Here is an 18,213-nt window from a genome sequence, read left to right on the forward strand (position 1 = left end):
CAAAAACAAAAGCAAAACACACCTCTCCACAGCCTTACCTACGGGCAATTCAGCTCAGACATAACATTAGAAAAGCAGATATGCTTGTGTGCAGGGGCACATCTACAACTTCAGCCCCTGGAACAAGGAAAGTTTACTCAAGACTGGATTAATGGCCAGCCTGGGCTACATAGCTAGCTCCTACAGAAAAGAGCAGAGGACAAGAACTGAAAACTCCAACACTAACTTAGTGACAGGAAGTTGGTTGGGTGCTTCTCTTAGCCAGTGGCTCTTCCTCAGTGGGGACATCATGCAGCAAATCCAGCACTCACTCAGCCTTGAGGCTGGGAAGTGTGGCAAGAGCCAAAGCGCACAGGGTCTACAGACAGAACTTTATTGGATACAAAGTGACGGGTGCAGAAGGGGCTAAGAGTCAGGCTCTGTAGCAGGTGGTGGCTTCTCATCATCAGGGGGACAATCGATGAAATCAGCCAGCATGGCAGCTGTGTCATCTTGCTCCTTTTAGGGACAAAGGCACAAAATTCAAAGTCACACACAGAAGTATTCATCATACTGAAGCCACCCCCCAGCCCTCACCGTGACCCTTTACATTTATTCGTATCTCAAAAGCTACCCCTCCCAGTGTCCCCTCATCACATTCTCCTTTGAATGTGCCCCATCCCTGTAACAAACTTGCAGCTCAGTCTCCATGTGGGTCCCCCAACAACTGAAGATAGATATCTGTATTTCTACACACACACACACACACACACACACACACACACAGCCTGACTATAGCACAGGTTCCCCAGCTTTGCTCCACTGCCTCACCCAGGGTCCTCCACAGCTAATCCTCTCACCTTTTCCTGAGGAGCTGAAACTTCTGCTTCTGTCTCCATCTCTTCTGCAGGTGTCTCGGGTGGGGGTGGCACTTTGTCACCTCCGCCCTCATTCGCCTCTTCCAGCAGGGCAGGGGGAGCAGAGGACTCTTCTTCAACAAGCTCCTGGGGTGGCCCTGCTGCAGGGATGCCCACTTCCTGCTCCCCCTCCTCCTGGGAGGGGAGCACTTCAGGGGCCAGGGTGGGAGCAGTCTCGGGCCCAGGCACCTCCTCCGGCCCTGGCTCCTCAACTTCCAATAAGAGCCCAGGTTCAGGTTCTGCCTGGGGCTGTCCTTTGGGGGAGTCTGTAGGTGGCAGAGCAGGTGGCAGTGTTGGGGGTGGAGGTCCACCTTCTTCCACCTCCCCTGCTGAACCAAACTCCACATCTTCTACCTCTTCTAACTCTTCCTCCTCCTCTTCTTCCTCCTCTTCTAATTCACCTTCTTCCTCCTCAAATTCCTCCTCAAACTCTTCTTCCTCTTCTTCCTCTTCAAAATATTCTTCTTCATCTTCTTCCTCTTCCTCAAAGTCTTCTTCTTCCTCATCTTCATCTTCCTCCTCCTCCTCCTCTTCTTCCTCCTCCTCATCACTGCTGTTGATATTAATAACTGTCAAATCTTCTTCCATGGCTGTGGGTCCTCCCCCTCCAGGAGTCCCTTCAGGGACCAGCTGGGGTGGAGGAAGTGTCACAGGGCCAGAGACAGGTGGGGGTGGGGGTGGGGGTGGAGGTAGAGGCCCTGGAGTTGCAGGCAGTTCTTCAGAATCCTCCTTAGCTGGCACAGGAGGGGAGGCTGTTGGTGGGCCAGCAGGAGCCACAGGGGGAGGAGTGCCTGAGGGTGGTGCAGGTGGCAGGGAGGGAAGCCCCTCAGGTACAATCACCACACTGTCATCAGAGTCGCTTTCCAAGGAGATCTCTACATCGGATGCCTCCTCCTTATCGTAGTGGACAAAGGCTGGCCTAGGTACTCTCCCCCCAAAAGTTTCATCTGGGGGTATGCTAGGCGGAGGGGTCCCACTAGGAGCAAGGACAGGATCCTCACCGGAGCCTGCTCGGTGGTTTTCAGAGCCAGGAAGGAGCCTGGGTGGAACAGATACCAGGCCTGGGACAGAGAGGCCTAAGTGGTTGGCTGTCGCTGGAGGACCGGGGCGAGAGGGCGCTTGGCCTGTGGACGGCATAGAGCCTACTGTGGGAATGGGGCCTGCCGAGGGCAATGGGCCTGTGGATGGCACAGCACCTATGGAGGGCATGGGGCCTGGAGGATGGAAGGCCGGGGCCCTGAATGAAGATGTGGCCTCAGGAGGAGGGACGGGGGCAGGAGTGGGGCAGGCAGGGCCTGAGCTCTGTAGAGGAGGTACTCGGGGATGTGTCAGAGCAGCACAGGTCACCAGAGCTTCTGAACAGAAAGAGGAGACCTGAGGAAGGAAGGAAGGAAGGGCAAGAACATCAGGAACACAGGGTCTCACAAGGCAAACATCAGAACAAGAGAACCCAGGAATCAGAGATCTGACCAAGTCAGCAATTACCTCAAGACTACCTTCCCATTGGCCAAGAGAGAAAGCTTTCAGGGCACAGGCAAGAGGAGGAGGGCAGCGCGGGGAAGGTGCCAGCAATAAAGCCAGCAGCAGGCGGTAGAGCCCGAGGCGGCAGCAGGAACTGTTGTAGGGAGAGCTGCCCAGGACCTCACCCTGCTGGACACTCATGACCAGGGGCAGGACTAGATCATGGAGTCTCTGAAAAGAAAACAGCGTGAGGCCAGAAGCATTGCCTCCGAAGCCAGAGCCTCCTTCCCAGCTTTCAGTGGCTCCACCTTTGAGGTAAACACTCCCAACACACAGACCAGTGGCCCCTCCCCGCCATTAGGACCCGTCCCCACTAACTAACCCTGTGAGTCTCCTCCTTGATGAGAGGCCCGCACATAAGGATGGTCCGGCTGAGGCCTGAGAAGAGAATGGTGTGTCAAAGGCAGACAGGAAGGCAAGGGCACACAGCCCAGCAGGGAGCACCCAGTTCTGTTACTGTCTACCCTGGGTAAGGCATTTACCCTCTCAGTTTCTTCCACCAGTGTAAAATGGGTGTGACAGATAATGCAAGTAATGTACTCCATCTGTATACTGAGGAGACCTGGCCTCACCTTGGACAATGAGACAGACAGCAGGTAGTAAGAATACCTGAAGGAGAGTCACCTACCATCCCGGCATCCACTTAACTTCTGGCTCCATTCTCGGGTACATTAGATGCAGGGGATCCCCACCTGCATCCTGCTCTACCCTGCACATGAACCCACTGGCATGGATCCCTGGATCCCCACCCACAAGTGCTCATACTGTCCCTGCCACACACAATGCATATGTAAAGTGCTTGACTAAATTAAACTGAAATCTTGAAAGATCAGGAGAAACTACCAGATCCCCAAACTAAAAGCAGGGCAGAATGCTCTCAAGGCTGTATGGCTGTCTCTGCTCCTACATGCTCTACTCTGCCAACTGGCTGACCAGTTCACACCAACCCACCTCTCAGTGCAGCTGCGCACACGTCACTGTTGGCATTCCTATCTCCTTTCCTTTGACTGGGTGGAGCCAAAGCTTCCCCCATATCGAGCTTTAGCTTCTTAGGAGCACTTGGCTTCCCACTTTGCAAACCTCCATCGGAGCTTCCCCTGGTACTGCATAGCTTGTGGTAAAAGGAAACACAGTCATATGTACAGGCAAACAGCAAGTCAGGACAGTCAGTCAGGAAATAGGCACAGGAGCCAGGGAAGCAGGAGCCAAGGTCTCACTCACCTTAAGAGCATCAGCTGGAGGGGAGATGTCACTGAGGAGGTGGGTGAGCAAGGCCTCTCCAGAGGCTCCTCCCTGAAGCATACCTGCTGAGGCCCCACAAACCTGCACCCACAGCTCTAAGAGAGCATACACTTTGGTCCGAATGGCGCTGGAGAAGGAGTAAGGAAAGCGGGCTGTGAACAGAGTTGACATGCCAGAGCCCCTGGGGCCCCTGATGGTCTCATCCACCCTCTCCACTCTATCCGCCCTCGTGGACAATCACCTGTAAGGCCTCTCCTGGCCTGGAGCTAGGGTATCCCTCCCAGTGCTCCAGGCATTGAGAACCTGGGGAAGCAGCCGGCTGATCAGGGCACCAAAACGCAAAAGTCGGCTTCCACACCTAGGGTAGGAGGACGGAATGGTGGCCTTCATTTCCAGGATGTTCGTTCCCTTCTCCACACCATGACCAAGCTTACTTACGCAAGGATCAGTGCAGAGAGCAAGTCCAAGGCCTCAAGGTGCAGAGAAGGCAGCAGCAGCAACCTGAGGGGACCATCTCCAAGCAAGTTCTGGAGAAAATTCAGCAACAGTAAGATGGAAAAAGAACCAGAGAAAGACAGAAACAGAGCAGGTATATCAGATTATACAACATGAACCAACTCCCTGGCCCAGCTCAACCCAAGCCCATCTGCCATCCTGTAGGAGAGCTTGACCATGACTGAGCCCTTGAATGACGCCTTGGCTCATCCCCAACCTGCACTTTCTACACTGACCACAGGGGGCTCTACCCTGTGTGAGGAGTCCACTTGCACGTGCCTCAGGGACACTTTCAGAGATGACAGCTGGGTACTGTCCAGGTGGCCAGGGTCCTAAGCAAGACTACAATGCAAAAGGCAAAGCCCACTCACAATATTCTTGCTACTGACTCCAAGGATCCGGCAGATGAGGTCCAGGATTTCCTGCACAGGAACCGACACAGGAGCCCCAAACTCAGAGCTAGAGAACCAGAGCAAAGAGATGTCAGAGCAGTCACCACCAGCTTGACTCCACACACCCACCACAGCTTCCAGCCTCAAGCCCATTCCCTTCAATACCCACACACCTGAGCATGAGCCCCAGGCAACGGGCCAGTCCTGAAAACCTCTGCCGAAGCTGGAGGAGGACATGAGTGTTACCATCTTCTGAGGGAGAAAGCAGCATCTCTATTCCAGGGCCTTCACTCTGCACAGGAGCTGGGCAACAATACAACCACCTATACACTCTGCCCTTCTCCCGTCCCTCCTATACACTCTGCCCTTCTCCCGTCCCTCCTATACACTCTGCCCTTCTCCCGTCCCTCCTATACACTCTGCCCTTCTCCCGTCCCTCCTATACNTCCTATACACTCTGCCCTTCTCCCGTCCCTCCTATACACTCTGCCCTTCTCCCGTCCCTCCTATACACTCTGCCCTTCTCCCGTCCCTCCTATACTGGAGCATCCCTCCTTTTCCCTTTGTACGAGCTGCCATGTGGGTGCTGAGAATCAATTCCCAGTCCTCTGGAAGAACAGCCAGTATCCTTCACCACTGACCCCCTCTCCAGTCCCCACTCTTTTTCATTTCTGCTAGATTACCCACTTATGTTCTCATCCATGTCACCCAGAAACCCACTGCCCGGCCTCTGTGGACCCCACCTGTTCCCTCCTGCCATGCTCTCCAACCCATCTCCTGACTACAGCCCTGTTCCCTACCCGGCTCTGTTTCCTCAAACAGGGACCCCAGTAAGCTGTGCAGTGAGGTCAGCAGGCTGTGCAGCTCCTGTTCCCAGTTCTCTGTGTGCTTCAGTCCCTGGGAAAAGCCAGCACCTAACGAGGGCAACCTGGAGTAACACTCGCAGGCCAGCTGCAGAAGGGCAGAAAGCTGGTCAGAGAGGAACTAGCTCTGCCATGGGTCTCCAACCTCACTAATCCCCAGAAAATAGAACTCAACAAGTTCAAGTTACAGCGAGGCAGAATCCCTAAGAGTACGAAAGCCAGTAATTGTGTACGTTAGGAGGAAGAAATTGAAAAGAGGATCCAAATGCTGTACAATTAACAGCCAAGAATAAGCTATAAACTATGCCTCAGACCAGATCCACCTAATTAGCGCCTCTCCCTTCCCTTTACCTGTTGGAGCTGAGGGTTCAAGGAATCCAATCGAGACAGGAAAAAGGAAGCCAGTTTTCCCTGGAGGAGGGAAGAAAGGAAGAGGTCATGGAGCAATGCCAAGAAGAGTGTCCATGGCAGTCCTTCTACCTGAGACTTGACTTTCCTATAGACACAGAAAGCATGATGCATCCATGGGGTGATGACAGCTATTAACAGTATGTTTCTGGGGCAAAGACAGACCCCGCACATGAGCTCTGGTTCTGAGCCTCCTTACTGGGAGAAAGGACCTCCTTCCTGCCATAAAAACAACTGGGGTCCCTCTGCTAGTCTTCACAAGTGACAGTCACCTTTCTTTCTGAAGCCAAAATGACAGTTCTGAAAAACAGAACTGCCCACAGACCAACTCTGCACGCTGAGACATAAATGAGGCCCAGGGGGATGGAGAGGACTGGGTCACAAGGACAGGCTAGACAGCAACCAATCTCCGAGTTTCCACTGTCTCTCAACAAACCTCTGCCTGATACAAGAAAGCCTAGAGTAAGTGTTCAACCATTTATTTGGGGTCCACAATTTATTTGGGGTAGAATAAAAGGGGTTCATGAATGCATGAGTAATAATGGGGAAAAGGCCACCATTGGTTTCAGTGACCTGTAAGTAAAATGTAGTTTACCTCTCAACTTTAAATGCAAACAGCTATGCTTATGAGCAGGACTGTGGCTGTCCGTGATGAGCTCACTTGTTCCTTTCCAAGTATAAAGGGAACCCCTTACCCTACCGGCTACATGCACCACAAATTCAAATCAAAGAATTAACACCACCTAGCTCTAGAGTGAATTCTAATTCTACACTGTAATGGTGCCATTGTAAATATGTTAGACTTGCTCATATCAGAAGCAGGGTTCAGCCACCCCGAGTTTCCAGTTCTCCCTTCCCTCCTAGTCCCTTGATGTGAGCAAGCCTGACACTAGCTTTCCGTAACTTCTTACCAGAGACCAGCTCCCTGATCTAGCTTGCTTGACCCAAGACCCTGCTGACCTCACACAAGCAGACGGCGTAGATCTGCCACAGTGACTGATCATCTGCAACTTCCACTATGTGGAAGTTCTAGGGAATCAAACTCAAGTCATCAGGCTTATGCCTTATCCACTAAGCCATCTAGCCAGCCCTATCAATACTTTTTAAACTGTTTTGGAACACTTTAATTGAAACAGAACTTAATACAAACAGAAAGTTTGTGATTCCAGGTATTTTTGTTTTATAAAATTAAATTGTAACTCTGAGGGGCCAAGGATAGAACTCAGTGATTGGACTGAATTCACTCCACAGTACAAAAGATAAAACAGAAATCCTATCCTGCCCACTTACAATTTCTATTAGCTGTGGATAAGAGCAGCCATATGAAAATGAAGACTCAGTACACATAGGTTCACTAAAAATACTTGCTTTGCGGCGTCACAGACTGGAGGCAACAGTGACACAAACACCCGTATCCACAAGGAATCTGTATCAACATCTCCAGCAAATGGTTGAAATCATAAATAATCCCAAATAATAATAGATTTTATGTTTATTTTGTTTTGGTTTTTTTTTTTTTTTTTTTTTTTTTTTTTTATTATATGTAAGTACACTGTAGCTGTCTTCAGACACTCCAGACGAGGCTATCTGATCTCATTACAGATGGTTGTGAGCCACCATGTGGTTGCTGGGAATTGAACTCAGGACCTTCGGAAGAGCAGTCAGTGCTCTTAACCGCTGAGCCATCTCTCCAGCCCGTTTTGGTTTTTTTTTTTTTTAATCTCACTATACAGTTTAGACTAACTCCAAACTCCTGCTTCAGTCATGAGAGGGTACCACTACCCCAGCCTATACTTTCCATATACACACTGATCTATCATAAAGTTTACCATAAAGTTTAACTCACAATCTGGGTACAGAAAGAACCTAACAACCTAATAATAAAGCAGAACAATTATAATAGACTGACGACTTTGCCAGTGAGACACAGTTCACTCTCAGCAGCTTAGCTGCTCCCCTCCATTACCAGCAGCACAGGGCCTGTGCTCAAACGACCTTTACTTTACTTGACTTTGTGGTGACCTCAAGTGATGTCAATTCAGGCAGGCTAAAGAGAAGCCATAAAGTACTCCCTTTAAGTGAAGAGGTTGAAAAGCTTTTGACTTAATGAGGAAAGGAAAAGAGTGCAGGAACAGCAAGAACAAATCTTCTATCAGTGGAACTGGCAGGGAGAGACAAGTCAGGCTTGGTGGCAAAGTCTCTTACCCATGACAAATCCATGCTATTTTTGCTGTCTGAACAAGGCAGCTAAAATCACAAAAAACAAAACCAGAAATTGGGGTGAGGAAGTAATAACTCTCGGTAGCGCCTTCTTCCTGAAGGAAAGAAACTGCTGGTGCTTCAGGAACCAAGTCAGGTCGAGAGCCAGAATGGGCAAGACAGAAAGAGAAAGGGGTTGAGGGGTGGGGCCTGAGGGGTACCTCAGAGGGGTCATTAAAAAGAAGGAGCAAAGGTGGTAGGGGCTGGATAGATGGTTCCGCCGTAAGCACACTGGCTGCTCTTGCAGAGGACTCAAGTTTGATTCCCAGCACCCACATGGCAGCTCACAAACCAACCATCTGCTAGCTTCAGTTCCAGGGGAATCCAACACCTTCTGACCTCTGCAGGCACCAGAGGCACACGAGGCTCAAAGAGATACATGAAGGCAAAACACTTATACACATAACTTATATATATATATATATACATATATATAATATAAACAAATAAAAGGGCTGTGCCAGGAGGGAGGGAGAGATGAGGAAAGGAGTTTACGGGTTAGACAAAGGGTATCAGACAGACAAAGCGCCAGCCCTCTTCGTCTTGGGTAGGTAATTTAAGTCACTATCTTCACTGTGAAGACTAAGTGCCACTATTCCAGGGTAGTATTGTTATACTATGCTTGTTGTAATAAGAACTTAGAAATGCCAGGGATGGATTCTAGGTTGAGAGCTTTAAAAGTTTCAAAAGTACTTACTTTTAGAGAGCCACAGGCCCGAGGAAAATAGGTCACACAAGCCTTCATTCCCTCCAAAGCTGATTGTTCACACTGTGGGAAAAGCAGAATTCAGAAGGGAGAGGCCAAGCACCAATAGCCCATATACTTCCACCCATCCCCAGCCCACAAGGTCCCTTCTCCAGTCAGTCACTATTCTCTTATCCTTACACCTACTCCCTAAGCAGTTCCCATTACATTCTTTAATACAAACAGTATAGGCAAGAACCAGAACTGCAAAGTCTCACCTCTGGTCTGAGGCCCAGCAAGGAAGTAAGAAGCCCAGGAAGGTGGTTGGTGGAGATGTCCCGAAACAGGGTAGGAAGCTGGGATGCATATCGGAGCAGATCCCTCAGGACAGCCACAGCCAGCTCCATGGTAGATGGTGAGTCCTGAGACTAAAAACAACAGCACCCATGCTGCAAACCTTACCTTCACTGTCACCAGAAGAGGGACAGGAGGTAACAGCACAGGTCTTTTAAGAAATACCACAGCTTGGTAGAGAAATGGCTCAGTGGTTAAGAGCACTGGCTGCTCTTCCAGAGGGTTCAATTCTCTGCACTCACATGGCAGTTCACAACTGTCTATAACTCCAGTTCCAGGAGATCCGAAAGCCTCACACACATACATGTAAGCAAAACACCAATGCACATTGGATGGATGGATGGATGGATGGACTGACAGAGATAAGATAAATAGAAACACCACAGCTAATGTCACTATTACCATCACATTACCATAGACAGGAAAGAGGATAAGGAGGCTACAAAAGGAACCTAGGTATCTATAGAAAGGATGTATTTATATCCTAGTACCCAGTGCCTGGAACACAGGAGCCACCCCACACACAGGAGCCACTGGGCTCCATCCCCAGAACCTCAAAAATTAAGAATTATAAAATAAGAATGTATCTGGGTCCCAAGAGTTTGAAGAAAACAAGTAACAAAGCCACACTTAAGATCTGAGTGCTTAGGAGATTACAATAATCTTTCATCTCCCATACTGCATTTCTCTGCCTCATCTCTCCAAGTTTGATATACACCCACCCTGGAACTCATGGGTTTCAGGACTTTCTGGAAAATTCACAAGAACCTAAGGGGAAAAAAAATAATTTGGCATATACCTGCTTCTAAGCCAGAAGAAGCCACGTCCAACCGCACATACAGGAGTGTTGACTAAGAAAGGTGAGCAGCCGAGCCTACTGCCCTGCCTGTAGTCCTGGCTACCACAGGGGCTGGGCAAGGGTGGCTCCTGCGCAGGGCTTCAAGGATAGCCTGGGCTATATATCGTATCTCAGAAATCATTTACTTTTTTTTTCTTCTCCTCCCCATTTATTTATCTGTTTGTTTGTTTGTTTATGAAGGCAGAAGCATAGAAGTCAGAGGACATCTTTCAGGAGCCAGTTTTTCCTTCCATCATGTCCAGGACTGAACTAAGGTTGCCAGGCTTGGCAGCAAGTGGCTTTACCCAATGAGCCATCTTAACCAATCTGTTAATTTTAAAAGAATAGTTGGGGCCATGGACTATAAACAGGCCTTCAACACTGTCCTACAACACTGTAGCAATCCTACATTTCTTTCCAGCTAGCTTTCTCCAATGAACTTGCAAATCCCAACCTCCCCCACCAGTGCCACCCTGCATGGTCTTGCCTTCATTATGGCAGAAAAAACTGAAGCCAAAGACAGGGACTTCATAGGTTCTAACTCCCAAACCTGAAAATGTAGGTTAAAAAACAAAACAAAACAAAACAAAACAAAGCCCTGAGGTCTTTAAGTACCCCATTCTCCGTCCTTCTTCCTTATTAGTCTCCCTTCCTCCTGGCCATAACTGACCCCTTCACTGGGCTTAGTACTGACCTTTCTTCTCTTCCCACTGACACGGGCACAAGCTTACTTTGCTCCCATCTTAGAGATTCTTTTCTTGGGCTGATACAAAACTCTACTCCCATTAATTATGTCCATCCCTCTTCTCCCATTTGCTTCTCATCCCAATCCAGTCTAGCTTGGCTCCTAACTCTTTAACACCACTTTCACCAGTCTAAGTTTGCTTTTACAGAAAATGACTCCAACTGAGTCTTATTCCAGCTCCACTGAGTATAAGCAGAAGTCACCCCTCCCTCGTTCCTCCTGTACTCCCCCTGGAGTCCATCCAACCCCACAATCTCACTCACTCCTCCCTCTTCCTTTGGATTCCATCCAACTCTCAATCCTGGTTATCTCCTTGGCTTGCTCTGTGTCAAGACTCAGACTCTGCAGACAACTCTTCCCCCCACACTGAGTGACCCTTCAGCACAGTATGCACTTAAAGCCCAGTTCTGGCCAGGACACACACTAAAGCCCACCCCCATTCTCACTGCTGGCTAAGCACTGGTAATCAATTCCCTAGTAAAACATACCAACAGAAGTCCTCTTCAGGTCTGAGAGGGCTGCTACTCTACACTCCAGGCCACACTCAGGGTTTCCTTTATTCCCTGAGCCTTGGCTGCCTTCCAATGTTCTGAAGGCCACAGATCACGCTGGTCATTGTCTTCTCCCAAAGCCAATCAATCGTGAGACTGCTCACCTGGCTCCCTCAAACCCATCTACACATCAGTTCTACCAGCGCACCTCCTGCAGGCCACTGCCAATGCTCTCCCCTACCACCTGTAAGTCCACCTATCTGGTCCCTCTGCTTCAGGCCTCTCCTTTCTGGTTCTTTACCCAGCACCCAGAGAGAAATTCTCAAATGTGACAATGTCATCACTACTGCTTCACTGTCACCACTATGGTCTGCACAATCTCCAAATCCCCGAGGCAGCACACCTCCCTAAGTCAGAGAGACAGTTACTGCAGGGGTAGGTCTGCTAAGGGAGGAGGCTTAGCACACACTCATTCCCACCCCAGCCCCATTTCCCACTGATGTCATCCACCATGTTATAATGGAGCAAGCAGACCCTCAAGAGATGCTTCCCCTTTAACTTTTACTCCCAGCTTCCAGAGCCATGATTCAGACAACCCTGTGCTTTATGCATTGCTCAATCTGTGGCACTGTGTTATCACAGCAAAAAAAAAAAAAAAAATCCACTTAGAACCTCCAATGAACTCCCACTACTCAAAGAATAAAAGCAAAAATTCTTATTAAAAAATCCATGAAACCGGGCAGTGGTGGCACACGCCTTTAATCCCAGCACTCGGGAGGCAGAGGCAGGTGGATTTCTGAGTTTGAGGCCAGCCTGGTCTACAGAGTGAGTTCCAGGACAGCCAGGGCTACACAGAGAAGCCCTGTCTCTGTGCAGACAAACAAAAAACAAAACAAAACAAAACAACAACAACAAAAAAATCCCTGGCTTGGCTCTTCTCCAGCCAGCTTCCCAACCCCGCCTTTACCTCCCCACTCTGCCATGTTTGCAGCTCTCCTAATGATCAGCTTCCTCCTCTGTGGGGCTTTTACACTCTTAGAATATTTTACAGCCAAAGTATTGATCAGAATAGAAATGCATTTTGTAAACTGGTGGCTCTAATCACTAACTCACACTACCCTGGTCAGATTCCCAGTCTTTATTTACTGTAACAGGTGTCACTCCACAGTTGGTTATATCATTATCAGTTCAAGTGACTTCCATTAGAACAGAATTTACCAACTGTAACATGTGAATATCTGGTTTTGCCCATAAAGAATGGTTTTCCCCATTTTTAAAGGTATAAAAAGTAGCATTTAATGGAAACCATATGGCTCATGACTCTAAATTGATACCTGCAAATTTCTAGCTCATAAGAAAATATCCCAGTGCCTGTATTAGACTTAAGAGTCATCCAAGTGGAATCCAAGCACCTCCTGAGTTTAGTACACAGCTTGCCAATGTACTCAGAACATGCTTATGGAATAACTAAGCGCAGAAAGTACAGCAGATACCAGGGAGAGAGACTAAAACTTCAAAAGATTAACAAAGCAACATACACACCCTCACAAAAGGAACTTCAGAGCTGTCACTCCTGAGGCAAGGAAACCAGGTGAAGCTGAGAGTTACAGCATGTGAAAAGGCAAACGAAGTAAAGTAAGCTAACAGGTACAACAATCGGATCTCTACTGGAAGCTTAACCTCCTCTGTTCACAAAGCAGAAAACTGTGTTCCATCATTCTGCCCCAGAGCTCAGTGTCCATGCTAAGTGCCCACACCTGACCCCCACCAGGCAGGACAGAGGGGAGCAGAACCTTACCTGCAGCACCTGCTGGATGCTCCGAAGCCAAGAAACACAGTGTTGCTGGAACAACTCTGTGGGGCTCTCCCCTACCAACAAGGACAGCAGACACAGGCCTTCAAACCTGACAAGCAAGAAGAGGGTGACGAGGATGTGGGCTAGACTTCAGAAGCCTCCTGCCTGTCCTTTTACTTTCCCTGTATCTTTACTGTTGTTCATAAGACTCCATCCCCAGATTTCCTATGGTTTCTACCTCACAAGACATGGAAGACTCAGAGAGAGGTAGAGTAGCAAGCAAAGAAGGAGGCAGGGCCAATCTCATGTGGGAACAGGAGACCTAGGAGATGAAAATGCTGAGTTCACAAAAAGAAAACTCCCGGGCTGGTGAGATGACTCAGTGGGTAAGAGCACCCTACTGCTCTTCTGAAGGTTCGGAGTTCAAATCCCAGCAACCACATGGTGGCTCACAACCATCTGTAACAAGATCTGACTCCCTCTTCTGGAGTGTCTGAAGACAGCTACAGTGTACTTACATATAATAAATAAATAAATCTTTAAATATTAAAAAAAAAAAAAAAAAATTTTAAAAATAAAAAAAAAAAAAAAAAAAGAAAAGAAAAGAAAAAGAAAAAGAAAACTCCCTGCAGCTCCCGGAATGGGAAAAAAAATCTCTTGAATCTGTGGGGTGGGGACAAAGGACAGGCAAATACACACTCAACCCACTCCCCGCCCCCAGACAGGGTTTCTGTGTAGCCCTGGCTGTCCTGGATCTCACTCTGTAGACCAGGCTGGCCTCGAATTCAGAAATCCACCTGCCTCTGCCTCCCGAGTGCTAAGATTAAAGGTGTGCTCCACCATTGCCCAGCTCAACCCACTTTCCAAAGGCACATCGTTCTAAAGAAAGGGGATTAAAGATTAAAGACTTACCGAGTTTTGATGGAGCCAAGATGTGCATTACTGAGATTCACCAATGCCCCAAGAGCTGAAAGATTCTAGAAGTGGAGGGAAAAAACCAGGAGTGAATGAGCAAAGGTCACTAAAGATGCACAAGAAAGTCACCATTGCCCTCCATCCCCGCTCCCAAGAAGACTTTCTCAGTACAAAAAGGTCATCAGCTGTCTGTCAGTCTGTTTTCTCCCGTTCTATCTTGCTGACCTCCTCCCTCGCATCCCACAGGCGCAGGGGGCAGGGGGCACAGACCTCAGGGCTAACAAGAGGACACCCCAACTCATCTACTAGATTTCAACAATAAAGCTTGCTCACCTCAGCAGACCTCCCTTAGCATAAAGACTTCCAGAAACACTGGCTGAATGAACACAGATCCATCCCAACTCTTCTTTAGTCACTTAGAAGAAACAACTCTCTTCCTCCTGACTCTGCCTTCCTCAGAGGTAAGAACACACCAACAGGCTCAACCTCTCCTCCTTCCCGGCCCTTCCTCACACAGAAGCAAGTTCCTTCATCAGCCCCTTTACATGTAACCCAAGCACCAGACTCCTCTCAGGGGACCTACATCTCCCAAAGGCCACAAATCATCGTCCTTTCTAATCCCCCATCACCACTGCTCAGATAAAGGAAGGCACAACTGAATAAAACAAGATTCCACAACCAGTGGCATGGGTCAGCACGTAAAGACCTGACAACCTGCACTTGATTCCTAGAACCCACATGGTAGGAGAATCGACTCCCAAAGGTGTCCTCTGACCTCCACTTGTGCACGATGGCATGCATACACCTGTACGTATACAAAATAAAGAAATGTGACTTCTAAATTTAAAAAAAAAAAAAAAGGCTGGCCGTGGTGCCGCAAGCCTTTAATCTCAGCATCCGGAAGCAAAGACAGGAAGATCTCTATGAGTTCAAGGCCAGCCTGGTCTACAAAGCAAGTGCCAGATAACCAGGGCTCTGTTATCACAAAGAAACCCTGTCTTGAAAAACCAAAAAAGAAGAAAAACAAGAAAGTCCTTAGCCCGGTGGCAGAGTGTCCGTCCATTTATCCAGTCGTCTACGTCAGGAGAAGCATTGCTTTAGGTGTTGGCAGCTTATCTCCCAGATGGAGGGAAGTGCACAGAAACAATCCATACGGTTGACACAGGCTGAGCATCCAGTTAGAAAATCCAAATGCTCCAAAACCAAGACATGAGTGAGTTCTAAGGACCGGACTCAAGTGGGAACCCCACACCCGACTCACCTGACTGGACATTAAAACGCAGGTGAAGCCAGGCGCTGGTAATGGCGCACGCCTTTAATTCTAGCACTTGGGAGGCAGAGGCATGGGCCAGCCTGATCTACACAGCAAGTTCCAGGATAGCCAGGAATACATAAACAAAGGCTAGAACACTTGTTGCTCTTGCAACGGACACAGGTTCAATTGCCAGCTCTCACGTAGTGGTTCAAACATATCTGCAACTCCAGTTCCAGGCAATCTGATGCCCTTCTGACCTCCATGGGCACCAAGTATACAAACACACACGTTTGTATGTGTACTACATTCAGGCAAAATACACATAAAATGAATAAACCTAAAAAAATAAAAATAGAAACAAAACCACAGGCTCACATTTAATCAGCGTTTGCCAGGGGAAACAAAAAGACCCACGCAGCCTCGTAGTGGTGCTACAGCTTTCCCACGATCCCTACACACAAAGGATAATAAAATGCACGTTCAAAGGCCAGAGTGGTCAACACTACTTCCCCATAATGCATCACATACATCTAAGTGCATTATTCACTAGGAATTGCTTTTTTTCCCCGTCTCTCTGCTGTGTGGCATAAACATGTGTCAGAGAGAAAGAGAAAAAGAGGCGGAGGCTGCAGATACCTCTAAGGGTAACACCAGAAAGAATGCGGCACAAGTGGCTGCCCAAAGCCCAGGTGACAACAGCCACAGCACATCAGTAGCAGCCGTGAAGAGGACATAACATCATAGAAACAAGCCGAGCGTGGTCCCAGCACTCGGGAGGCAGAGGCAGGCGGATTTCTGAGTTTGAGGCCAGCCTGGTCTACAGAGTGAGTTCCGGGACAGCCAGAGCTACACAGAGAAACCGTCTCGGGGGGGAAAAAATTATAGAAACGTGCCAACTGACGACTGGGGAACACGTGTGCACATGTGTGCAGGGCTTACTGAAGGACTAGTCAATGTACATCAGAACAAAAACTCAGGTCACTGGAAAAATCAGAGAGACTTCTAAAACACACAAAACAAACAAAAGATCATTAGCAGGACAGATTTAACTGGAGTATTCCCAACAGTCTGAAGAGAGTACAGTGAATATAAGCCACACAATCCTGTCTTCCAGAGCCCACACAAAAGCCAGCCACAGCAGTATCAGCACCTATAATCGCTGGGTCCCCTACGGAGAAACACGGGGTAAAACCAAAGAGGGAAAAACCAAAGAGCATCAACATCAATGCTTGGGCTAGCTAGTCCACCACAGGCAAGAGACCTTGTCTTGACACAGGAACTTTAGGACCTAAAAGTTCCTATGACTTTGATGTGTGCACCGTGCTATCCTTTGCCCATAACCACCAACATAAACACACACACAGCTGAACAAGATGGCAGATGCCCAGGCACAGGCAGCTGGATCTCGGTGAGTTCGAGGCCAGCCTGGTCTACACAGCTCCAGACCAGCCAGAGCCACATAGTGAGACTTTGTCTCCATAGGGGGGAAAAAAAAGGCAGAACTTCACAGACTGCAAGAAAGTGTGCAAGAAACCACGTATTGAGGATGACACTTGGGTTTCTAGCTTGTAGGAACTGAACGCATGTGAATTTTTTTGTGCACAGGCTCCTAACCAGGTAGACAACATATTGTCTACCGCCTACCTCAACTCTACCCACTCTCTTCAACAACCTAAACCCCTAACCTAAACAATGCCCTTATTTTCCAACCCTTCCTACACGAATGTTCCTCTAACGTTTCAACTACTTCTAATTTTCTTTCACTACCTAACCCCTGTTCATCTTAAACTCCAGGTCTTTTGGAGAAATCTCTAAATCCTCTCTCTATACCGGTTTAGGAAACTCATGCCAGATTCAGTTTTGTGTTATGGCTTTTTGCTCATCGCCATTATGACTGGAATTGGAGCGCCGAGTAGGGGGGCGGGAGGAGTAGGCCCTTGGCTGAGAGTTAGTAAATGTTTGTGTTCGGTTACCCCAGGGAAAACGCCGCCAAAAGAAGTTTCGCTGAGGAGGACTGAACTAGTCAAGGGACCTGGAATGGAAACGAGTCCCTTCATTGCTTTGTGCTTATCAATGACCGAACAGAAACGGGGTCTAATGCTGCTCTGGGGAAGGCGCAGATGAGAAGTCCGTGGATCGCGTCCGCGATGGCTAAGTGGCTCTATTCTCTACTCTCGGCTCTCCTCGAGCTCTCAGCTGCAGCGACAGCTTCAGGAAGGCGGGACCACGGTGCCCAGCCGCCTCGCCAGCCTTCCCACGGTGACCCGGGGAGCCGCGGACTTACCTGCGCCCCGCCCGCCGTCCCATGCAGCCTCAGTAAGCACATGAGCCCGGGCAGATGCGGGGCCCACTGCACTGGGGGATGCACGGGGGCCACGGGGGACCCCGTTCGCGGCTGTAACAACCCGGAAATGCTCTCCAACAGCAACAGACGCAGACGCGGGCCGGATCCCACCGCAGAGAGACCCCCGGGCCCGCCAGGAGGCCCAGCCGGGGAGCCCGCCGAGGGCCCACTAAGAACGGCTGCCGCCATCTTCACAGGCTCGAGCAATGGCGTGGCGTGATGACGCAAACATAAGTGCGACGCACGCCGCTCGGGGAGGGGTCTTGAGGAGGGGGCTGCGGCCTGCCGGGCTGGATGAATGAGGGCTGGCGCCCCGCGGCAGGAGGGCGCATGCGCAATGTGGGCGGGCGCCGGCGCTGGGGCGGCTTGCAAGCTGCTAACCCGGGCCGAGCGCGGTAGGGCGGGGCGGAGGCGTTGCTGCGCTGGCCGGACACGTGATCCGCAGGAAAGGCGCGGGAGTCCGAAAGATCTCAGTCCAGCGTGGCTTCTGGTCAACTTCTCCCCGGGCTTCAGGAACCCTATCTAAGGAGCCAACCCCAAGTCTGAAATCCGGGACGTTCTAAAACTGCTTTTCCAACAATGGGAAAACAAGCTCAAACACTGCACATGCCACAAAGTAGCAGAAGTGTCACTCTGTCCCCAAGACACTCCCACAGACATTTGTGTATTTACATTAGTCTATACACAAACATCTTTTTTTTTTTTTTTTTTTTTT

The 18,213-nt window shown here is 49.2% G+C and overlaps 1 protein-coding gene across 1 annotated transcript; it reads right to left on the reverse strand.

The window, feature by feature from the left end:
* Positions 1-352: 352 nt before the first annotated feature.
* Pelp1 (proline, glutamate and leucine rich protein 1) lies at positions 353-17,700 on the reverse strand. The gene is made up of 17 exons (XM_021211982.2): positions 17,439-17,700; positions 13,897-13,961; positions 12,988-13,093; positions 9,040-9,189; positions 8,774-8,845; positions 5,761-5,820; positions 5,347-5,497; positions 4,720-4,849; positions 4,526-4,613; positions 4,098-4,186; positions 3,901-4,017; positions 3,639-3,786; positions 3,369-3,528; positions 2,740-2,795; positions 2,382-2,588; positions 840-2,270; positions 353-498 (listed from the first exon to the last, which is right to left on the reverse strand). The coding sequence occupies exons 1-17, from the start codon at positions 17,685-17,687 to the stop codon at positions 406-408; spliced, it is 3,372 nt and encodes a 1,123-aa protein (XP_021067641.1). The 5' UTR covers positions 17,688-17,700; the 3' UTR covers positions 353-405.
* Between the last annotated feature and the right edge of the window lie 513 nt (positions 17,701-18,213).

The sequence above is a fragment of the Mus pahari genome, chromosome 14 (genome assembly GCF_900095145.1).
Source record: "Mus pahari chromosome 14, PAHARI_EIJ_v1.1, whole genome shotgun sequence".
Taxonomy (NCBI): domain Eukaryota; kingdom Metazoa; phylum Chordata; class Mammalia; order Rodentia; family Muridae; genus Mus; species Mus pahari.

Coding starts and splice junctions, on each gene's coding strand:
- Pelp1 (XM_021211982.2), bottom strand. CDS start 17,687: ATGGCGGCAGCCGTTCTTAGTGGGCCCTCGGCGGGCTCCCCGGCTGGG. Junction 8,846..9,039: donor TGCTGGGCCTCAGACCAGAG/GTGAGACTTTGC, acceptor CTTTTCCCACAG/TGTGAACAATCAGCTTTGGA. Junction 2,796..3,368: donor GTGCGCAGCTGCACTGAGAG/GTGGGTTGGTGT, acceptor TTCTCTTCTCAG/GCCTCAGCCGGACCATCCTT.